This window comes from Podarcis filfolensis (assembly GCF_964270895.1).
Source record: "Podarcis filfolensis genome assembly, chromosome: 14".
Lineage (NCBI taxonomy): Eukaryota > Metazoa > Chordata > Lepidosauria > Squamata > Lacertidae > Podarcis > Podarcis filfolensis.
In genome coordinates this window covers 24,468,697-24,489,040 of record NC_139616.1, presented here as the reverse complement: position 1 = coordinate 24,489,040, position 20,344 = coordinate 24,468,697, and the positions used below count along the sequence as shown (strand labels likewise).

The window sequence follows — 20,344 nt, the reverse complement described above, 5'->3', positions numbered from 1 at the left end:
AAATCCCTAAAACCAACACAGTACTCCTGAAATCCGTCATACCATTTCAAAGGTTTCCTGAACAAGGAATGTAAAAAGACATCAACAGTGGGGATTTCTGCACCATAGGGCTATTTAGGTAAACCACTGTCAGTTGCGGAGATAAATCTTTCCCTGCACTTTGGTTCTACAGCACTAAGATTTGACATAGCTCCCATGGCTTGAATAGTGAATCAGCTGGTGTCATTTTACATCAGGTGATTGACTGCTGGGCAGCCCTGCCCCCCATCAAAACAGCTTATAGAAGATGGTCTGGAACTGGCTAGATCAAGTCCCCCACCTCTGCTCTGGAGAGAAAGTTAGGACAACTATTTTTTCTGGAAGCTGGGCTGTGTAAAGAAAAAGTAAAAAACAACAACCCCTGCTGCTATTTAAACAGTGTGACTGGCATGCACATTTGATGCACATTTAAGAGTCTGGTTCTCAAATGGTAGCACTTTTTGAATTCCCCACTCTAGTCATTAATTTCACATTTTCACCAAGACTGAACTTGGGCATTGATGGTGAATTTCAACAGCCAGAGCTCAGAATTCTGCTTCTATTAACTGGCAGGTTGGAGGGGATATGAGTAATGTCATATGCTGTTGAACTGACTGGAAGCGATGACCACAAAGAAGAGTGTGAACCCCCTTGTAGATCAGGGGGTTCAAGAGATACATTATGCAGGTGTAAAGCTGTAAGGGAAAGCATTTCAATAGTGGGAAGGAGCAAAAGCACTCAAGCAGACCCTCCCCCGTTCTCTGGACATGGGTGGGGCATGAGGGGAAGGGGGTGCTGAGCCAGAGACCCGTGTTGTAAATTATTCCAGTATCACTTCAAGAGCCACTCAGGTTCTGCTTTGCTCCCCTCTGTTCTATCAAGGTCGTCCTTATTTATGACTAACAAACATACCAATACGCATATGTAAATAGGAGGCATAACTCACTCAAATGTTGACCATGGCAGAATATCTGCCATCGGCGTAACTTAAGCACTCTATTCACACCGAATCCTGTTTCGTTTTTTAAAGAAAAAAGAAAACGGCAATGAGTGCACAAAAGATGCTTTAAAATATTTATTATTAGAAATACACATTCTATTTGCCTCCCAAAAGACCAGCAAATACAGATTCATGACAAAAGTGCCTGCACCCTAGACTGTAATTTTAACAGATGGGACAGCAATGGAAAGGGCTAAGTAAGGTGCCCTGTGTGCTACGGTCGAAAGTCAGTGTCACTACTGGCAGATCAGGACTTGGGTCCCCCAAACCCCACCATTTACCTTCCTGGAGTAAATTAAGGTGAAAGTGTCACCTCCAAATTGGCCCTGAGGAGGGTGCCTGTGCCCAGTCTGGTGGATAAATAGTGTTTCTCCCCCCACCCCAATTCTAAAGGCAGGATGGTGCCTTTCCTAGACCCCACAAAGACAAAGCACGTCTAGAACCATGGAGCCACTCAAAAGCCTTCTTGCACCAGAAGAAGAATTGTGATATTGGGTGGTGAGCTGGAGGAGGTCCCATCAAGCCAACTCTAGAAACAACAGGTGTCTTTCTGCAGAAGTTCTGAATCAACAGGATGTCCTTCCACATCAAGGGGCTTAGAATATAGACGTAAGAAATAAATGAATCCAGGGATGGGGAAGCTGTGGTCCTCCAGATGTTGGGACTCCCAATTCCAATTGGTCCCTGCTTGCATGCCCAACTCACAGAATTAGTTGAAGTCCAGCAACATTTGGAGCAGTGTTTGGGTCTCCAAACACTACAACTCCCATCATCCCTGGCCACTGGTCCTGCTAGCGAGGGATGATGGGAGTGGACAGCTGGGGACCCAAGTTCGGGAAACACTAATCTAGAGGGTGGCAGGTGCCCCACTCCTGATGTGCATAGAAGGGCATGCCAGTAGCAATTCTGAGGGAGACTTACCTCACAGCTGGCCATCTCCACTGCAGGGAGAAGGAAAGAGAGGCAGGCCTCAATAAACCACCAGCACACCACTTTGGGCTAGAGGAAAGGGTGCTTAAGGTTACCACCCTGCTCAGGACTTTGGCTTGGGAGCCTCAGCAACAAGCAGTGACCAGCTAGCTTCCCTGCTCTGGGACCATTCCAAAGGTTTTGATACTGGGAAAACCCATAAAAATAAATAATTTTCTGCGTGGAGAAGCTCTTGCCTCCACCCGTGGACTTAGCCCAGCAAACACTGCTCAGCTCCTGGACGGCAGGGAGTTGTGTTCCCACCGAGGGGGTCAGTTTTATTTGCAGGTAGCACAGGGCACAAAGGCTACGACTATTGGCCCACCCTTTCAGGTTGACCAAAGAGTCGCTGGACCTAACTGGGAGGTGGGGAACGTCACCTGGATCCATCTTTGTGTGGGAGGGGAGATGCATGTTGGCTATAACTGTACAAAACTGGTTTTCCAGATCAACAGAGTAAGTAAAACCGTTAGAAGAGAGCCCTAATCCTGGCTTCAAGGTAGATTAGAAGAAGAAGAAGAAGAGAAAGGAACCATTCCAGGCTCCGGCCTAGTGCATTTTCCTCTTTTTGGGTCCAAGGTGTCTCTTCCGTTGCTTGTAGAGGTAGCGGAAATTCACAAACGGCCCTGGAGGAAGAAAAAAGTCTGAACTCCCAAGGCCAGCAGTGACAAGAAAGAGAGAGAGAGTACTGGTACTCAAGCTCCCCAAATTATCAGTCTAACATGCTAGTAGATGGTTTTAAATTGTAATGATTGAACTATTCAGTGTCTCCTGCCTTAGGTGCCGTTTGGAGAAAGGGCAGGATAGAGATTTAATAAATGAGTAACGTATCTCTGTGAATAGTGGCCTCTCACCATGCCCTTCTGGCCTTGTAAGGCCCCAAACTACCCCTCCCCCTTAAACAACTGCAGCAGGGGCTGTGTGCCAGTATTTATTCACTTGGTGTGGCTCTGTTCCTGCCTTAGTAAACAAAGATTGGAGAAGGGAGGGCAGGAAACGTCTGGACTTTGCCAGCAATTCTTTGGGGAGAAAAAGGAATGTAAAGCAAGGTGACAATTTATGATGACCCCTAACTCTGCAGAGCTTTGTGCAAAACCTTACCCTGGGAGGAGAGTTCCCTTCAGCAGGATACTATGATGATGATGATGATGATTACTACTACCACCACCACAAGTTATCCAAGAACAATTCTAGTCCTCATGAAGTCCATCCCAATCCCACATTACCTTGTTTGCAGACTTTAATCTGAAACTCACCTAGAAACAAGAAGACAAGGTAGAACTGGAGAAAAAGGGAGAAGGGAACGGTGATGTTCAGCGGGTAGGGAAGCATGAAGCTAAATCTCCCAGTGCTGCTGAAGACGGGAATAGCCTGAATCACGGAGACAGCTGGAAACAGAAGGAGATAGGGCTTGAGGTCAAGGCACCTTGCGGGGAAGAGCAAAGGGCTACAGTTTACATGCAGCTTCGTTCAGTCTTGTCTCCAGCAAAACACAAGAACAACATGTGAACAACAGGAGGCAGGGAGCTCATCATGTGAACAACAGGAGGCAGGGAGCTCAGGAAACCAGGCAAATGTACCGCAATCGAGGCTGGAAGAACTGCTTCCAATCTTCAGGCACCCAGGACTAGGGCAGCGCTGGAGTAAAGGTTACCCCTCCAGATACTGATAGACTCCAACTGCCATAAGCCTCAACCAACACAGCCAACGATCCAGGATGACGGAAGTTGGAGCCCACTCCTGGGATGGTGATGAAGATCAGATTTTCAGCATAGAGTTGGCGTTGGGGAACCTTTAACCTCCCAGATGTGGCTAAACTCCAACTCCCATCAACCCCAGCAAGCAGTGCCAAGGGCCAGGGCTGATGGGGCTTGTAGTTCAGTGACATCTGGAGGCCCACAGGTTCCCCACACCTGGCACAGGCTGCTTCTGAGCCCTGAGTGGCGTTGGGTGGAAAGTTTGCGGTGCTACATAACAGGTGTCGACACAGTCGCCTGTCTCTCCAGCATACCTTCTGCCAAGATCCCCAGAGGGTAGAGGGGCATCCAGATGCTGTATCGAATCCAGGTCAGGATCTTCCATTCTATATCGAGGCACGAGAGCATGTAGAACGGATACCTGGAAGGGAAGCCCTGCAAGTCAGTGGTTCATCAGGCTTAGCCACCAAATACCCCCCAGGAGGGAAAGGAAGGAGAAAGCATGAACAATGGCAGCGAGCTGAAAAGACGTAGCACAGCCAGGGTAGCGTAGTGGTTATAGTGTCGGACTAGCACCTGGGAGACCAGGGTTCAAATCCCTACCCAGCCTACAACTCCCAGGATCCCTAGCTAGCAGGACCAGTGGTCAGGAATTATGGGAATTGTAGTCTCAAAACACCTGGAGGGCTGAGTTTGAGGAAGCCTGGGTTAAGCTGAGCAGGCCAAAGCACAGACAGTGGCTTCCTTTCAGCTGAGATATAAATGAAAGGGTTAAGCCTGAGCTTCTCAGCTGTGTTCTATATTGAGGAAGGATTTGAATATGGAAGGGAGAGGTGGTGTCGGGGTGTGTGTCATAGAGGAAACCACAGAAGAGGAGGGTGCTCTTGTGCTTGGGTCCTGCTCACGGGCTTCCCAGAGGCATCTGGTTGGCCACTGTGAGAAATTGAACAGGAGGCTGCACTGGATGGGCCATTGCCTGGCTGGACAGAGCAGCCTGGGACTGCAAAGCAAGATTCCCCGATACCTGAAGATCTCCACCATGCTCCAAATATAGAAGATGAAGAAGACGACAGCTTTGCTCTGCATTTCTTCCACACCTCCAAGGACAAGTAACAACACAATGTTTCTCCCAAAGACCTGGGGCAGGAAGAGGGGAGAGAAAGACATAGAAACATTTGGAACAGAGAAATGGTATACACATAGCAAACTCTCTGTCTGCATCTCTCTAAGCCAGAGGTTAGGAGGGAGCTAGTACTGTATTCAACATGCTTCCAGATCATCAGAGCAATTGACCTCCATGTGATTTAGCTCCTCTTCCTGTGAAAAGGAGAACAGAAATTAATGTGTGAAAGGCTCTGCCAGACTGCCAATTAAGGCTGCCCACATGAACACAGGCCCAAGACTGGAGACAGGCAGGATCAAACCAGGGTGGTGTAGTGGTCAGAATGCCACACTAGGACCTATAAGCTCACAGGGCAACCCTGGGCCAGTCACTCTTCTCAGTTGAACCTACCTCGCAGGGTTGCTGTGGGGATAAAACTGGGGAGGACCACATAGGCTACCTTGAGCTCCCCAGAGGAATGATGAGGCTCAGTGTGGTGCAGTGGTTAGAGTGCTGGACTAGGACTTGGGAGACAGGGCTCAAATCCCACACTCGGTCATGAAGCCCTCTGGGTGACCTTCGCACAGTCACTGCCTCTCCAGGAGAGAGAAGCTAAGGTGCACAATTGAGGAGGGCTCTGCCACAGCCTCCCCATTCTGTTGGAACTCCAGCAGAGAAAGAGAGAGAGATAAAGGGCATTTGGCCGAGATGGGAGCCAGGAGGCCCTGGCCAATTTTGGAATATGGCCCCTGGAGTCACCAGAGAGGGGTTGCTGGCTCTCTAAGTGCAATTACCTGGAGGATGACAGGCATGAAAGGAGCCCGGACCAGACCAATCAGTGTGTTCACAATCTCAATGAGAGACAGCGTCTGGCAGAAGTACATCATGTCTGCCATCGTGTGGAAAGTATCAAAGAAAGAGTCTGTAAGAAAGAGGCAGACAAGAAGGTTATTCTTTGGAACTCCTTAAAAAAAAAAGAGTTGCACCTTGGAAATTGAAAAATGACCAGATCCAAAGAACAAGGGAACTTTGCAAGAGGAACTCTGGAGTCAGGCTTCTCAGAGAACGGATTCTTCAGCCACTCAAGTGTTTTCAAGTATGTTGGCTGGATAACAAACAACTAACATGTCTGATAACAAGAACAACAACAACAAAAGAACAAAATTTATGGCTGTCTTATATTGAGGCAAACCACTGAGTCCCATCTTGTCTATTCCAAACAGCAGCAGCCCCCAGGCCCTCCTTTCCAACCCCTTCCGTTCAAGATAAGAGTTGTAGTGGTCCAGAGTTTGGGAGTGGGTGGGTGTCGAAGATCTATTACTATTTTTGCTGTGCCCTTGAGTTGCCCAATCAGCATGAAAGGGAAACTATGTAAACACCAAGAAGCCTTCTAACTGCAGCCAATCCGAGTGAAAGGAAGTGAGTCAGCCACTGAGGATTGGCTCCTAGGATCACTCTGAAGAATGTGTGGGAAGATCCACGAAGAGTTGTTGTTCTGTATGCTTTAAAGCAAGAGTTTAAGAATGCTGCAAGCGACTTCCGCTTCAAAAGAACGTGCAAGTTCCATACAACAGAATTTCAAGTACAGTAGTACCTCGGGTTACATACACTTCAGGTTACAGACTCTGCTAACCCAGAAATAGTGCTTCAGGTTAAGAACTTTGCTTCAGGATGAGAACAGAAATCGTGCTCCAGCCGCGTGGCAGCAGTGGGAGGCCCCATTAGCTAAAGTGGTGCTTCAGGTTAAGAACAGTTTCAGGTTAAGAACAGACCTCCGGAACGAATTAAGTACTTAACCAGAGGTACCACTGTAAACACAACTTAAAGCCACTCTGAAAGACGACACTGGAGCACTCCAAATCATTTGCCCATTTATGTGCACAGAAAACAGCAGATCTAGCCCAAAGGCAACACATGGAGATCTGCACTGACCACTGCAATGCATCCCCATTTATTATTATTATTGCATAACTGCAAGATTATTGTATAATCTAAGAAGGGGGCATGGCTGTATCTATTGTGAAACGGCCCTGAACTTCTGCATGTGCCGCTCTACTGCTGCTCAAGGACCTTTTAAATGAGAGCAGCAAGGGATTGAACTTGGCAGCGGAGCACCAGCCGGCAGGGACAAGAGGGCAAAGAGGGTTACTTGCCTTTCCCCAGCATGAGGAGCCGAACTGTCATGTTCACGAAAATCCATGAGTAGCCCAGGAACTGCACAAGGTTGTACATGAAGAGGTAGCCTCTCTTCAGGTGCTGGAAAGCTGCAAGGCATTGCAGAACAACAGGGGCTAAATGGCAGAAGTCAGTGGAATGCAAGATCCTGTCTTTGGTCGGAGGCACGACGACAAAGGCTTTCTTTTATATACATTCATTTTTCACACCGCACATAAAACTGCATAACTAGGTTGCTTAAAAATATCAAATCAAATTCTTACAGTTCACACCAAAAAACCTTTCCACATATTACTGTGAGATCTCGGTGGGTTATGAACACAATCTTCTTGACACACATAATCAAAAAATGGTTGCCACACATTGGAGAAAAGATGGGGGTTAGAATTCCCTTTGTCACACGAATCTGGCATGCCAGGTTTTCAGCCAGGGCCATTGTCCATGCTCTGGAGCACCACGCTTCAATGTTGAAGCCCAAGGCAGTTCGCCATCATCGCATGACTATTTCCATATGTGTTGCTGCAAGGAGGAATGTTAAAAGGTCTTTATGAGCAGCTGCTGGAGCAGACGTGTCCTTTAATTCCAAGTAAATCAAGTTGGAGGGGAAGGCTGCAGCTCCAGTTTGTGTATTAAACTCAACTCTTTAAATACCAGAACCCAAAATGGGGAAACAGATTTGCAAAACCACCACATATGTCTGTAGGATCCAGTCTCTCCATATCCCCTCCAACAGGTTGATGTTGCCCCTGGTATCATGTGGGTTATTCACAAGGGGGAAAGGTGCCACCTATGTAAGAGTTTCAAAGAAGATTCCCTTAACTGGGCCAAAACTGTTTTAAAATGTGTTTTCCCCGCAAAGCAGGTTTCATTACTTGAAGGTCCGTTTCCCAGAATTCCCAAATTCTACCTCTATTAATATTTTGTGTATAGTTGATACTACACACTTTGATGTAGCAGGAACATTGACCATAAGTTTATAGAATCAAAGAATTGTAGAGTTGGAAGGGACCCATGAGGGCAATCTAGTCCAGCCCCTTGCAATGCAGGAATCTTTTGCCCAATGAAATCAAGAGTCTCATACTCTACCGACTGAGCTATCCCAGCACTTTTCATGTTTAATTGCTTAGTTGTTCTAAAGCGGCCAACTCGTGGTCTGACTGAATGGCTAGTACATGGTTTTAGCAGAAAGAAAAGCAACCAATTAAAATTAAACTGTAACCAAGTTGCATTTCAAATCTTAGCCAAAATCTGTTCTTCATGTAGGGAGAAAACATTTACACAAAAATCCCTAAGTCTATATAGACCTGCTTGTTCCCAGTCTTCCCAGTCCATCGTATCTCCAGCTTCACAAAATATGGGGTGGTATCTAAACGGGGAGATTGGAGGAGCGGTAAAGAAATCTTGCTGGCGCAGAAAGAAGGTTTACCAGACAAAAGTTACTGGCTACTTACGGTCTTTGGGGATGCGGTTCTCTATGCTGATTTTGTTAACCCTTTCTTCCTCCTAAAAAATGAGCAAGATGGGTTTTTAGCAAGTGTTAGTGCCATTGGGAAGCCGCCTGCTGATTTTTGGGACAGACCTTTGCCAAAAAACAAAACAGAAAAACCAACTCAACAACATCCAATGTGAGCTGATGTTGAGCCAGCGCGTTCTTGGGCGATGGTGTCTGTTGGACAATTCAGATGGCCTCCAGTTTCAGCTCTTTTTTTCCCCTCCAGCCCCCAACTTGCCTGGGGCATTCTCTTTCATTTTTGCTTTCATTTAAAATTGCCTCTCCTCCTCCTTTTCAAAAGTCCCTGCTAAGTATTGCCTTCCATTTGCAGTTGCTACTTAATCACCTCGCAGTCCTGTCTGCCTTTAACAAAAGCTGCCTTTGCAAAAAACAACACTACTTAGCATTTAAAATAGCACGGTTCAAAGTGCTTCGTACACTCACTGTAATGTTTAGACAACTTATTCTACCACTTCATTACAATGGCCTCTTAGGCAGAGTACAATAAACACAATCCAATGAAAATAAAAATGACTTCGAACGAACTATTACATCAGAATTAATCAGTTAAAATGCCTGCTGGAATTTTTTTTTTCATAAAAAGGTTTTCAGTAGGCAGAAGTTCAACAGGGAGGGAGCCTGTCTGGCCTCAGCTGGAAGGGAGTTCCATAGAACTAGCCCCACAATACTGGATGCACAGCTCCTGGTGGGCATTCTAGCCATGAGGTGCCAACAATTATTATATTATTAATTCTATTTATATACCACCCTCTATCAAAAGATTTCAAGGCAGTGTACAGCATTAAAAACACATTACAGAACATCACTGATTAAAAACATAATTAAAAACAGAGTAAAAAGCATACCGACAGCCTAATAATAAAACAATCATTCCACTCCCCCATACTTTTACAGGCCGTAGAATATTTAACAGCCATAGGCCTGGTTAAAGAGGAATATTTGTGCCTGGCACCTAAAAGACATGTAATGATGGCGCCAGGCGAGCCTCTCTGGGGAGAGCATTCCACAATCAGGGAGCTACCACAGAAAAGGCCCCATTCTCTTGTTGCCACATTTCTAGCATAGGGGACATAGAGAAGGGCCTCAGACGACAAATGCAGGGTCCGGGTCAGTTTGTATGAGGAGAGGCAATCCTTAAGGTCTTGAGGTCTTCAGCCATGTAAGGCTTCATAGGTCGATACCAGCCCTTTGAACTGGGCCTGGAAACTAACAGTGACTCCCCCCAAAGACTTCAGTAGTTGGACAGAGATGTATGATATAGTAGAGCCTTGAACCTGGCCTAGGAGAGCATAGGCAGCCAGTGCAAGTGTTTGAACACTGGAGCTGGCAATACAGTCGTACCTTGGTTCTCAAACGCCAAAAACCCAGAAATGTTCCAGTTTTCGAATGTTTTTCAGAAGCCGAACGTCCAATGCGGTTGTCGGCTATTGTTTCTGGGACGCCTGCACCGATCAGAAGCTGTGCCTTGGTTTTCGAACCTTTTGGAAGTCAAATGAACTTCCGGAATGGATTAAGTTTGGCGCTTTTGTTTTTGCTATTTATTTTGCGTTGTTTTTTTTTGAGGCTTTTCCGGTTAATTTGTTTTTGTGACTGTGTGGAACCCAGTTCAGCTACTGATTGATTGATTGTGTGACTGCAGAAATGGATAAAAGCCCCTCATCCAAACAATGACTATCATCAGTGCAGTTAAGAAATTATTATTTTTAATTTTTTTATCATCTACAGCACTGTCTTATTTATTTTATAGTACAGTACACTGATTATTGCTTTCATTTTATGAATCAATGGTCTCGTTAAATAGTAAAATTCATGTTAAATTTCTGTTTTGGGGGTTGTTTTTAAAAGTCTGGAACGGCTTAATTCGTTTTGCATTACTTTCTACAGGACAGCGCGCCTTGGTTTTGGAACACTTTGGTTTTGGAAGAGACTTCTGGAACGGATTAAGTTTGAGAACCAAGGTACCACTGTAGTCTGTTTCCACCATCAGCCAAGCAGACAGGATCACATGTCCTCATGGGGCAGGGATGGGGCAGAGCACACTGTGGATCACTGACTGGGCCTTACTTTGGCTTTCAGCTCCATCTCAGCATCCGACTCATCCAACCAACGATCAAAGTCCGGAGCAAGGAACAGCGGCCGCTTCTCCTGCTTGGTCAGCCGTTCCCACCACTGGCTTTCCTTCTTCGTTACGGTGATGTTCAGCTGCCTCTGTGTCATTTTATAGGCTGGCTGAAAGAAGACAACCACAGAGCACCGGTACTGAATCACACAGAACTCTGGAGTTGCAAGGGAGCCCCCAAGGCTCATCTAGTCCAAGCCCTGCAATGCAGGAATCACAGCTAAAGAGGCCCCGACAGACAGACCCCCCCAACCTCTGCTTGAAAACCTCCAATGGAGGAGAGTCCACCACCTTCCGAGGGAGACCGTTCCGTTACCAATCAGCTCTGATTGGAAGCTTGTTTTAAGCAGTGGGTTGGAAATGACTTCACCAAATCTCTCTCTCTCTCTCTCTCTCTCTCTCTCTCTCTCTCTCTCTCTCACACACACACACACACACACACACAAGCACTGTTGTGGATAACCTGCAGTGCTACTCAACACAGGCTATAAAGGGAAAGGGACCCCTGACCATTAGGTCCAGTCATGGCCGACTCTGGGGTTGCAGCGCTCATCTCACTTTATTGGCCAAGGGAGCCGGTGTACAGCTTCCGGGTCATGTGGCCAGCATGACAAAGCCACTTCTGGCGAACCAGAGCAGCACGCGGAAACACCATTTACCTTCCCGCTGGAGTGGTACCTATTTATCTACTTGCACTTTGACGTGCTTTCAAATTGCTAGGTTGGCAGGAGCAGGGACCGAGGAATGGGAGCTCACCCCGTCACGGGGATTTGAACCACTGACCTTCTGATCGGCAAGTCCTAGGCTCTGTGGTTTAACCCACAGCGCCACCCGCGTCCCTGGCCTTGCAAAAGCATCCACACCAAGCTACTAATTCGCAACTTTTAAAACTGAATGTTCAGATTTGTGACCCAAGCCATTACTGCACAGGTGAGAAACCTCCGCCTGCAGGCCAGCCTTGGCCCAACAGGATTCTTTTCACCTGACATCATGATGCAGGTAAGGACAAGCCTTCAAAGGTACATTCTAGAGCTGGAGGGCACTGGTGGGTGCTGGGTGCAGGAGCGGAGCATATGCCCGAGCTGTGCATGGCGTGCGCACTCCCGAGGCGGGCGTGGCGCAGAAGGTGCCCTCCCAGGCGCAGGATAGATAGCCGCTCGGGTGTTCGGAGGGGTGTGCGCGCCCTGCAGCTGGGGGCGGAGCGAGGCGCCTATGGCGTACATTCGGTGCGCTGCCCACCCGTGACTCCCAAGCCTCCCCCAAGCTGTCAAAACGATGGGGGAAGGGGGGAATGTCGCCGGCAAAGTGGCACAGCTCCCCTTATCTCAACGGCTCGGGGTAGGTTTGGGAGTCACAGGCGGGCAGCGCGCCGAATCTCACCCCCCTCAGTGAGGGCACCCGGGCGCTCCGCCCCCACCGCACCCCTTCCTATGCCCCTGGCTGGGTGTGCACCTTACTCCTGGAGGAGAAAGCAGTTTCCATTGCTAAAATGAAGGGTGCTCAAATATCCATTTTAGCAGTGGTTTAGAGAGACCCTGAGCCTCAAAACGGCCCCACGACGACTGTTGCAGGTAGCGTGTTCAGTGAATATTTTGCCATTAAGTGGCAAAAAATACCAAGGGCGCTGCGACCTTGAATGAACTTTCAGAGGGGTGTGGCCCTGCTCCTAGACATAAGGGGTAATACTAATGCCATTGCTGTAAGATATGTTTTGACATAAGTAACGACTTTGCAAAATACCCACAAAATTCATGACTATCGTGCACTCGTTTGTTGATTTGGCACAGAATTTCACACCAGAAGCAGCAAGGCTCTCTTCCTCTTAGGCCATCAGGATACTCCAAGTATGTGCCTGTCAGTTTGAGAGCCAAAACCATTCTTTATCAGACTATGATGGTTACAACTGAACAAGGCTACACAGTCAAGAATTATGGAGTCGTTTCTGTGCAGATTTCTGTAGCATGTCGACGTCTGTGACTACGACTGGGAAGCCATCCCTTCTCTTGCTTCACAGTAATTTGGTGCTATCCAGGATTAGTCGAAACAAACCCATTTTTCAATGGCTCTACTTTGAGCACGACTAACTTCCAATTTCCCCCACTGTCTTTCATAACTTGTTTGGGTTACTTTGTACAACCAGTTCTGTGTGCTCGACTGGGGTGAATTTCTTATCTCTTACTTGTCAGGGTTTGGAACTCTATAGTTGTGACTGAGCTTTTGGCACAGAAATCACAATTGCTCCAGCTTCTATGGGGGCTTTGACATTTCTGTTCCCTTGCAGGCAGGAGGATTGCAGAAATTAAGATCCAGGCAGGCAGTTTCCCCCATCCAAGTGGTTAGGTGAGCACTGCAGGAAACTTGAGCCAGGTATCTGATACTTAAGTGGCTCCAAGGAACTCTCTAGGATAAACAGAAGCAGGTAGCTCTAGGATGCTGGCATGTAGGCAGAGCAGGTTCTTGCCCAAGGAAGGAAGCATTAGCCAACTTCATTGGCTAATACCACAACCTACGCACAGGATTCTGGCTTATCACACAAACAGTGCTGACTGGAATTTCAGAGTTGCAAAAACCACTGAGCAATCCCACATGCTGATCTTATCTACATAGCTGCATGGCCACACCATCATTCTCTGAAACAGCAAACTCAAGATGGGAATCACTGAGAAACAAAAGAGGTATTGCAGTGCTGGAGGAGACTCTTGAGAGTCCCATGGACTGCAAGAAGATCAAACCTATCCATTCTTAAGGAAAACTGAGTGCTCACTGGAAGGGCAGATCGTGAAGCTGAGGCTCCAATACTTTGGCCACCTCATGAGAAGAGAAGACTTCCTGGGAAAGACCCTGATGTTGGGAAAGATGGAGGGTGCAAGGAGAAGGCGACGACAGAGGACTAGATGGTTGGACAGTGTTCTCGAAGCTACCAGCATGAGTTTGACCAAACTGCAGGAGGCAGTGGAAGACAGGAGTGCCTGGCGTGCTTTGGACCATGGGGTCACAAAGAGTCGGACATGACTAAACAACTAAACAACAACAACAACAGTGAAGTTGGGAAATCTTAGTATGTTAAACTTTGGTTCATGTAGGCGTGATGCATTGTGGGAGAGTTAAAACTGTGGATTTCTGGGAAATAGAGATCTGGTCTCTTTAATTGTAAAACTCCCTGTCTTTAGAAGTGTAGATCAAATTGCCTCCTGACTCCAGGCAGGATGCTATGTTATCTGGTTTGCAGATGGGCTTGAATGTGGATGGAGTGTGAAAAGTTGCAAAAGGCTATCAGGTAATTTACAGCTCAAGAGCCTGGTATGGATCAGAGAAGTCTGGGAATGAAGGGAGAGCCTTTTGATCTCAAGGTCTCTGAGAATAAACGAAGTTCAGCTGTGTGGGTCTTCTGACAATCAGGAGTTATTGTCTCATCATACAGCCATTGGCAAATTGGTAATTAACCCAAAGAAATGATTGGTTCCCAAACCTGCATTCCAAGGATAAAGGTTTGGGGAATTCAGACGCAAATTGCAGACTACCTTGCCCTGGTGTTCGCCTGAGGGCGTTTGACCAGAAGAACAGACTTTGACTTCTTACTATGCTTTGAACTACTGATTCTTTGTGAGTATGTTTTAGTTAGTGATATTATGCAATGTTGTTATTTTTCTTGTTTGTAACCTTTTAAGAAATGTGCAAGCTTTTACTCTTTGAGTAGCTTTTTCAATAAATCTGGAAAAGGACTTTTGCCTTTCTGTATTCTGTGCCTTTTGCCCAGAGAAGCTGAACTGGTGCTTGACCACTTAGTACACACTACCTGTTGGATTTCTGTCTGCGTCACAGTAAAGTGACACAGGGCTGGGCAACCTGGTAAATATTGAAGTGGGGTTCTCCTGCTCCTTGGACCCCATTTGAGGGTTGACCCAGGAGAGGAGGTGGTGGCACCTGACGATTTGTTTTGTGACCTCGCATAACTACCCTACCAGGTCTGGCCGGCGTTTGGAGAACTGGTCAAGGGGGGATGGATAGTTGCGTGAATGCTACAGGTATAAGCACTGTTTTTTAAGTTAAAAAATGAGGTCCTGATAAAATTGCTGTTGGTCCAGCACAAAATGGCTCCAATAAGCAGCAAAAAGAAGTGAGAGCCTCTGTCGTGTAATGGTTACAGTGCTGGACCGGGACCTGGGAGACCAGGGTTCAAATCCCTGCTCAGTCACTGTCTCTCTGCCTGATCTGCCTCACAGGGTTGCTGTGAGTATAAAATAGAAAGCAGAAGTCTGAGCTCCTTGGGATAAAAAGGTGGGATGTAAATGTAAGGGGGGAGGGAATAAAATTAATATTCTGTACCAGTGAGTACCGTCACAGAGTATATTCTGAGTATAAGCGTGCTCAGGGGAACTCTGAAGGTTGCAGAGGTATACGCAGAAAACCACCCATGAGAGACAAAACTCCAAAGCACCGTCCACCTGTTGGTCAGAGCACTGGCCTTGTAATTCAGCTGAAGGAAAACACCAGAAGCCGTTACCTTCGGGTCCACTGGTGCCAGGAACTCAATTTGAAATTCATACACGTTGTCTCCCTTGGCTCCATGGCCTTGAGCTAGGAAGGAAAACAAGCAGAAGTAAGAAATCTACTTGAGAATTGCAGGAAGTGGTACAACTCTGCAACTGAATGACAGCTCTGTTTCTCAGAAGGCTTTCCAGGTTAATTGTCCGTCTGTCCTTCCTGAATTTTTTTTTTTTAAAAAAGCAGGTAAAAGATAAATCAGAAACACCAGGACTTGGCCCTCTGCAGGGCATAGTGATGCATCCAGGCACAACCCGCCACATATCAAGTCTGGTGTCAAGGAACTGCTAAAATTGACAAGAGTTCACTTCTGTCCTCATCATGGCTAGCACCTTCATTGACATCTTTCAGAACCAGATAAAGGCTGCCCAAGCTTCTTGTCTTTGTTATGGGGGTCATTTTTGCTTTGTTTTAATTGTTTAATATAGTTTGTTTTTAAATGTGTTGTTAGTCACTTGGAGACCTTTGGGTAACAAGCAACTAACTAGTCCAATAAATATTAACAACAACAACAACAACAACAACAACAACAACAACAAATAATAATAATAATAATAATAATAATAATAATAATAATAATAATGCATTTTAATGTGGTAAGTGTGCCCCCCCACAGGCCATATTCTGGAAGCTGCAGTTAAGGGTTCTGAGAATGAGTAAAGGGGTAAAGGGGCCCCTGACCATTAGGTCCAGTCGCAGACTACTCTGGGGTTGCAGCGCTCATCTCGCTTTACTGGCCGAGGGAGCTGGCGTACAGCTTCCGGGTCATGTGGCCAGCATGACTAAGCCGCTTCTGGCGAACCAGAGCAGCGCACAGAAACGCCGTTTACCTTCCCACCGGAGCGGTACCTATTTATCTACTTGCACTTTGACGTGCTTTTGAACTGCTAGGTGGGCAGGAGCAGGGACCGAGCAACGGGAGCTCACCCCGTCGTGGGGATTCGAACCGCCGACCTTCTGATCGGCAAGTCCTAGGCTCTGTGGTTTAACCCACAGCGTCACCCGGGTCCCAGGCATGCACATAAAAGGTAAAGGTAAAGGGACCCCTGACCATTAGGTCCAGTCGTGACCGACTCTGGGGTTGCAGCACTCAACCCTTAACAAACTACTGCTCCCAGGATTCTTGGGGAGCAGCCATTAGTGTTTAAAGTGGTATCATAGTACTTCAAATGTATGGTGTGTAAGTGGACACCCCCCCATGTAATAATGAGTTCAAAGACAGGATTTGGGTTGGGGTTTTTTGGTTTTTTTTAAGTAATGCAATGCATTGCTCTTACAAGTTTTTAGACATAAGGCAAATCCATGATGAGGAATCAGAAGATCAAAATAAAAACCAAACAAACATTTGCATTGTATCCACTTATCTTTCAAATTTGAATGTCAGTTCCTTATGCAACAGCAACAGTACACAAGATGTTTTGGAAGAGAGAGACCATTATTAGCAGGGCTTACAGTCAACTCAATAGATCAGGGAAATTTCGCTGCTATATTCAAATAGGTTGAATTTTGTTTGAAATTATGGGACAGGTGTGGAAGGATGGAACGTAAGCCTCCAAAGTCATGTTAATTTTACAGATACAGTAGTGGCTTTTATGTCAAGAGCTCAGTTGTTTTAGGCCCTGTGACAAAAAAAAACAACGCTTTTAAAATGCAAACATGGCTTCCCCAGCCCCCAAAGCAAAAATCAGAAGGAAACAGTGATTTTAAAAAAGGATATTACATATTATTTATCAATTCTAAATTGCCATCTACTGCGTAAAATCTTGCCACAGCAAGATCCCAAAGCCATTTTCTTCCAGAAAGAATCGCGAAAACACAACAAAACTGACCTACCTTTGAAATGGAGCACATTGTCTGTAATTGTGATGTCAGGATCCTGCAGAGAAAGAGGAAAAAGAAAAAGAGCCGTATTGGATCTGATAAAGGTTTTCATTAGCCCATTTGCTTGTATTTAAATTACCCGAGGTGCCTTCAACAACCTTTTGTATCTTATTGCACCCCACTTTTGTAGCTCTTGCCTGTGAAGCGGCTTCATAAGCCTACAAATATATTTTAAAAAACCATTCACAGAATTGTTGTAGAAGGGGTGTTATCCGTTTGTGGTGGTTTTGTTCCTGGTTCTATCATGTATTTTGTGCTTTTATTTTGTATTTGCAGATGAAGGGCGGTATTTAATAATAATGATGATGATGATAATAATAATAATAATTAATAATAGGAGAAGCAGACTATCAGAGACAGGGATCTGCAGAGGATGGCATAATGGTAATTTTATCATGCTTTTATCCCAGCAGATTCTAAGCTGCTGTTCATCACGGCTTGGAGTGGGAAAGCACATACTTTTATTCAAATCCCCACTCAGCCATGAAGCTTGTGGGCATAGCTGTCAACTTTTCCCCTTTTTTAAAGGGAAATTCCCTTATTCCAAATAGGATTCCTCGCAAGAAAAGGGAAAAGTTGACAGCTATGCTTGTGGGGTGACTTTGGGCTTGCTCTCAGAATACCCTACTTCACAGGGTAGAGCTGGCTTAACATTGTGTATTTTATGTGTATTTTAACAAACTGAAAAATGTGAAAGAATGAGAGTCACGGGGGACATGGAAAGTGTATGTATGGACTTGTGCTTAGCGTATGTTTTTCATTAATGTTTTTAACATTGATTTATAGATTATAAATGCCGTACTGAATCACGGATCATGTACAGTAATAAAGAGGTTTTGCTGCAACCATGATGTTTAGCTTTTTTTTTTAGCTGCTGTTTCGTTAAGAGTGTTTTACAGATTGTAATTATTTTATTGATTTGTTTTATTTGTGCTGTATTTGGGATGTTCTCTTTCGTTTTATGTTTTTGTCAGCCGCTTTGAGATGCATTTTGAATGATTTTACAAATATAAATTAATTACAACACCAAATACATATTCATAAAATGAGATTTCTCTGAATGGAAAGCGGCATCGAAATGCAATAAATCGAATCAAATTAAAAGTTTTTAGCAATACCCTTATAGCGCCGGAGACCAGTGCAGGATTTACGGGGGAAACTTTCCTGTAGGAGAAGGGTTGTAAAAGGGAAAGGTGTGCCAAGGTGTGCAAAATCCTGAGAACTGTAGTCTTTAGTTCCTTGCACCCTGGGGGGACACTACAATTCCCAGGATTATTTTGCAGGGGAGAGGAATGTGTGTTAACTGTGTGCTGTGTCAAATGTAGGTGTGTGAAATGTAGGTGGTATGCACACATGCGCACAGGGAACCAACCAGATCGAATAGATAATAACCTGCTTTCTCCCTTCACCTTTGCACACCCACTTGCCCCTGTGGATCCCGCCGGGCAAAACCGGCACGCACACCATGTTACTAAAGAACGATGATTGCATTATTAACTTGCATGGCCCTGAAGCCTCCTCCGCAAACAGCCTGGGGCCTGCCCATGAAGATGCCCAATAAAGCACCCCCAAAACGCTCCTCGGCCAAGTGGGGATCGGTGGCGATCAAGGAGCACCAATGCCTCACCGTGGAAGCACCTGCAGGCGTACCTGTCGCTCTAAGGAATTTTTTTTGGGGGGTGCTTTATTGGGCATCAATAAAGCACCTGCGGCCCCCCGGGAAGTGGGGTATCTATAGGGCACCCGGGAGGGTGGGGAGAAGAGAGGCTGCCCCAGAATCCCTTGGGCAGGAGTGGGGGAGGGAAAGGCCGCAGGGGAGACTGCGTGTTGGGGGGGGGGGCGACCGACACCTACCTAACCCACCCCCCGGCTCCGCAGCCCACCGGGCCAGGCGCTCACCTGGACGTCGCTGAGCTCCACGCGCAGGTAGAGCTGATGGTGCCGCTGCGCCCAGTGCACCTGCGGGGTCAGGCTGGCGTCGGCGCTCGGCATCCTCTTCCTCGCGTCTTGTGCGGGAAGCGCCGGGAGGAGAAGGCAGAGAAGCAAGCGAAGGGGCGGCGCCAATGGTGCCTGCGCGGATCGGGAGCGCGCGGCCACGTGCGCGCGAGCCCGCCCCCCCTTCTCGGGGCGCGCGCGAGCCTAACAGACTCCGCCTCGCGCAGCAGCTTCCTGGGGGTGGGGGCGGCCGGGGAGGAAGCCAGGCCCGTCCCGCGCATGCAACGGACGCGACTCCCCGCAAGGAGAAAGCTAGCAAACCAGGCAGGAAGCGCCTGGCTCTGGGGGAGAATGAAAACAGCAGGGTTAGGATGCACAGTTTGCGGGGAGGCCTTGGTGGTTTCACCGCCCCCTCCCCACGCCAAATATCCAATGGAGCCCAAGTTCTGTATGCTAGCTTTCTCCTTGCAGAGAGTTGAGGCTAGAAGCTGGACCTCGACCATCCGGAGTCTTCTAAAACGGGCGCATGCACTGCATTGGATCCTCCTAAACTGGCTTTTTATGATAATAAAAATAATACAATTCAATTTAAAAACGATGCTGTAGATCTTCACTTGCAGTCTTATAAATTACTTAATGTGTTAACACGAATAGAAGTTATAAATATTGCAGCTGTTGTATAAGGGATTACTATCATGATGAGAATTTAATGAAATCAATAAGATTTTGGAATGCAGGAACAAAGTAAAGAAACCATCAATTCTAGCATGCCAGGGGGCCACCTAAATTTTATAATTTGGTATTTGAATGATTTGTATTAGGAATTGTATTATAATTTGGCATTGTTATAATGAGGCTATTATTGTAATTGAACACTAATAAAAATTATTTAAAAAGCAATTTAAAATTCAGGATTAGGAACAGTTAAAACATATTGCATTCACAAGAATACTGTGGTTCCTGAAAGAATGAAACACCATTCAAAAGAAATATTCCAGAACGTTTCATATGTGTGGTGGATAGGAGAGCCTTTTACCAACTGCTGCTGGTTCAACAGCAATGGCCATTCCTGGAGCGAGAGACCCTTCCCACAGTAGTTGCTTTGGCTACTTCAAGACTGGATGACTGCAATGCGCTCTATGAGCATTTGATCTGGAAACTGCAGTTCGCACAGACTGCTGCAGCACGATTGCTGACAGGAGAGAGGCCTTGTCAGCATAGGAAATCTATGCTCAGAGTCCTGCACTGATTTGCTACTGGGCCAAGTTCAAGGTATTACTCTTACAGGTGCCACATAATACCTGTTCTGTACTTGAAATAACTAGATCTCTTTGTGTGGCAGCATCTGCACTTTGGAACTCTCTGCCTCTTTTTAACTTATCAAAAGCCT

General features: G+C 46.4%; 1 protein-coding gene across 1 annotated transcript; it reads right to left on the bottom strand.

Annotated features, from left to right (window-relative positions):
* Nucleotides 1-1,078: 1,078 nt before the first annotated feature.
* On the bottom strand, nt 1,079-19,190 carry HACD3 (3-hydroxyacyl-CoA dehydratase 3). Its single transcript, XM_083586913.1, has 11 exons — nt 18,919-19,190; nt 16,972-17,014; nt 15,098-15,171; nt 10,539-10,703; nt 8,413-8,464; nt 6,940-7,050; nt 5,581-5,708; nt 4,709-4,821; nt 3,999-4,105; nt 3,244-3,375; nt 1,079-2,613 (listed from the first exon to the last, which is right to left on the bottom strand). Exons 1-11 carry the CDS (start codon nt 19,009-19,011, stop codon nt 2,537-2,539), a joined length of 1,095 nt encoding a protein of 364 aa, XP_083443039.1. The 5' UTR covers nt 19,012-19,190; the 3' UTR covers nt 1,079-2,536.
* Nucleotides 19,191-20,344: the final 1,154 nt, after the last annotated feature.

What these genes read in the sequence shown, in the direction of transcription:
- HACD3 (XM_083586913.1), bottom strand. Translation starts at nt 19,011, where the DNA reads ATGCCGAGCGCCGACGCCAGCCTGACCCCGCAGGTGCACTGGGCGCAG. An exon ending in TCATGCCTGTCATCCTCCAG is followed by an intron (nt 4,822 to 5,580) that starts GTAATTGCACTT and finishes TTCCTGCCCCAG; the next exon opens with GTCTTTGGGAGAAACATTGT. An exon ending in TCTGGGGATCTTGGCAGAAG is followed by an intron (nt 3,376 to 3,998) that starts GTATGCTGGAGA and finishes TTCTGTTTCCAG; the next exon opens with CTGTCTCCGTGATTCAGGCT.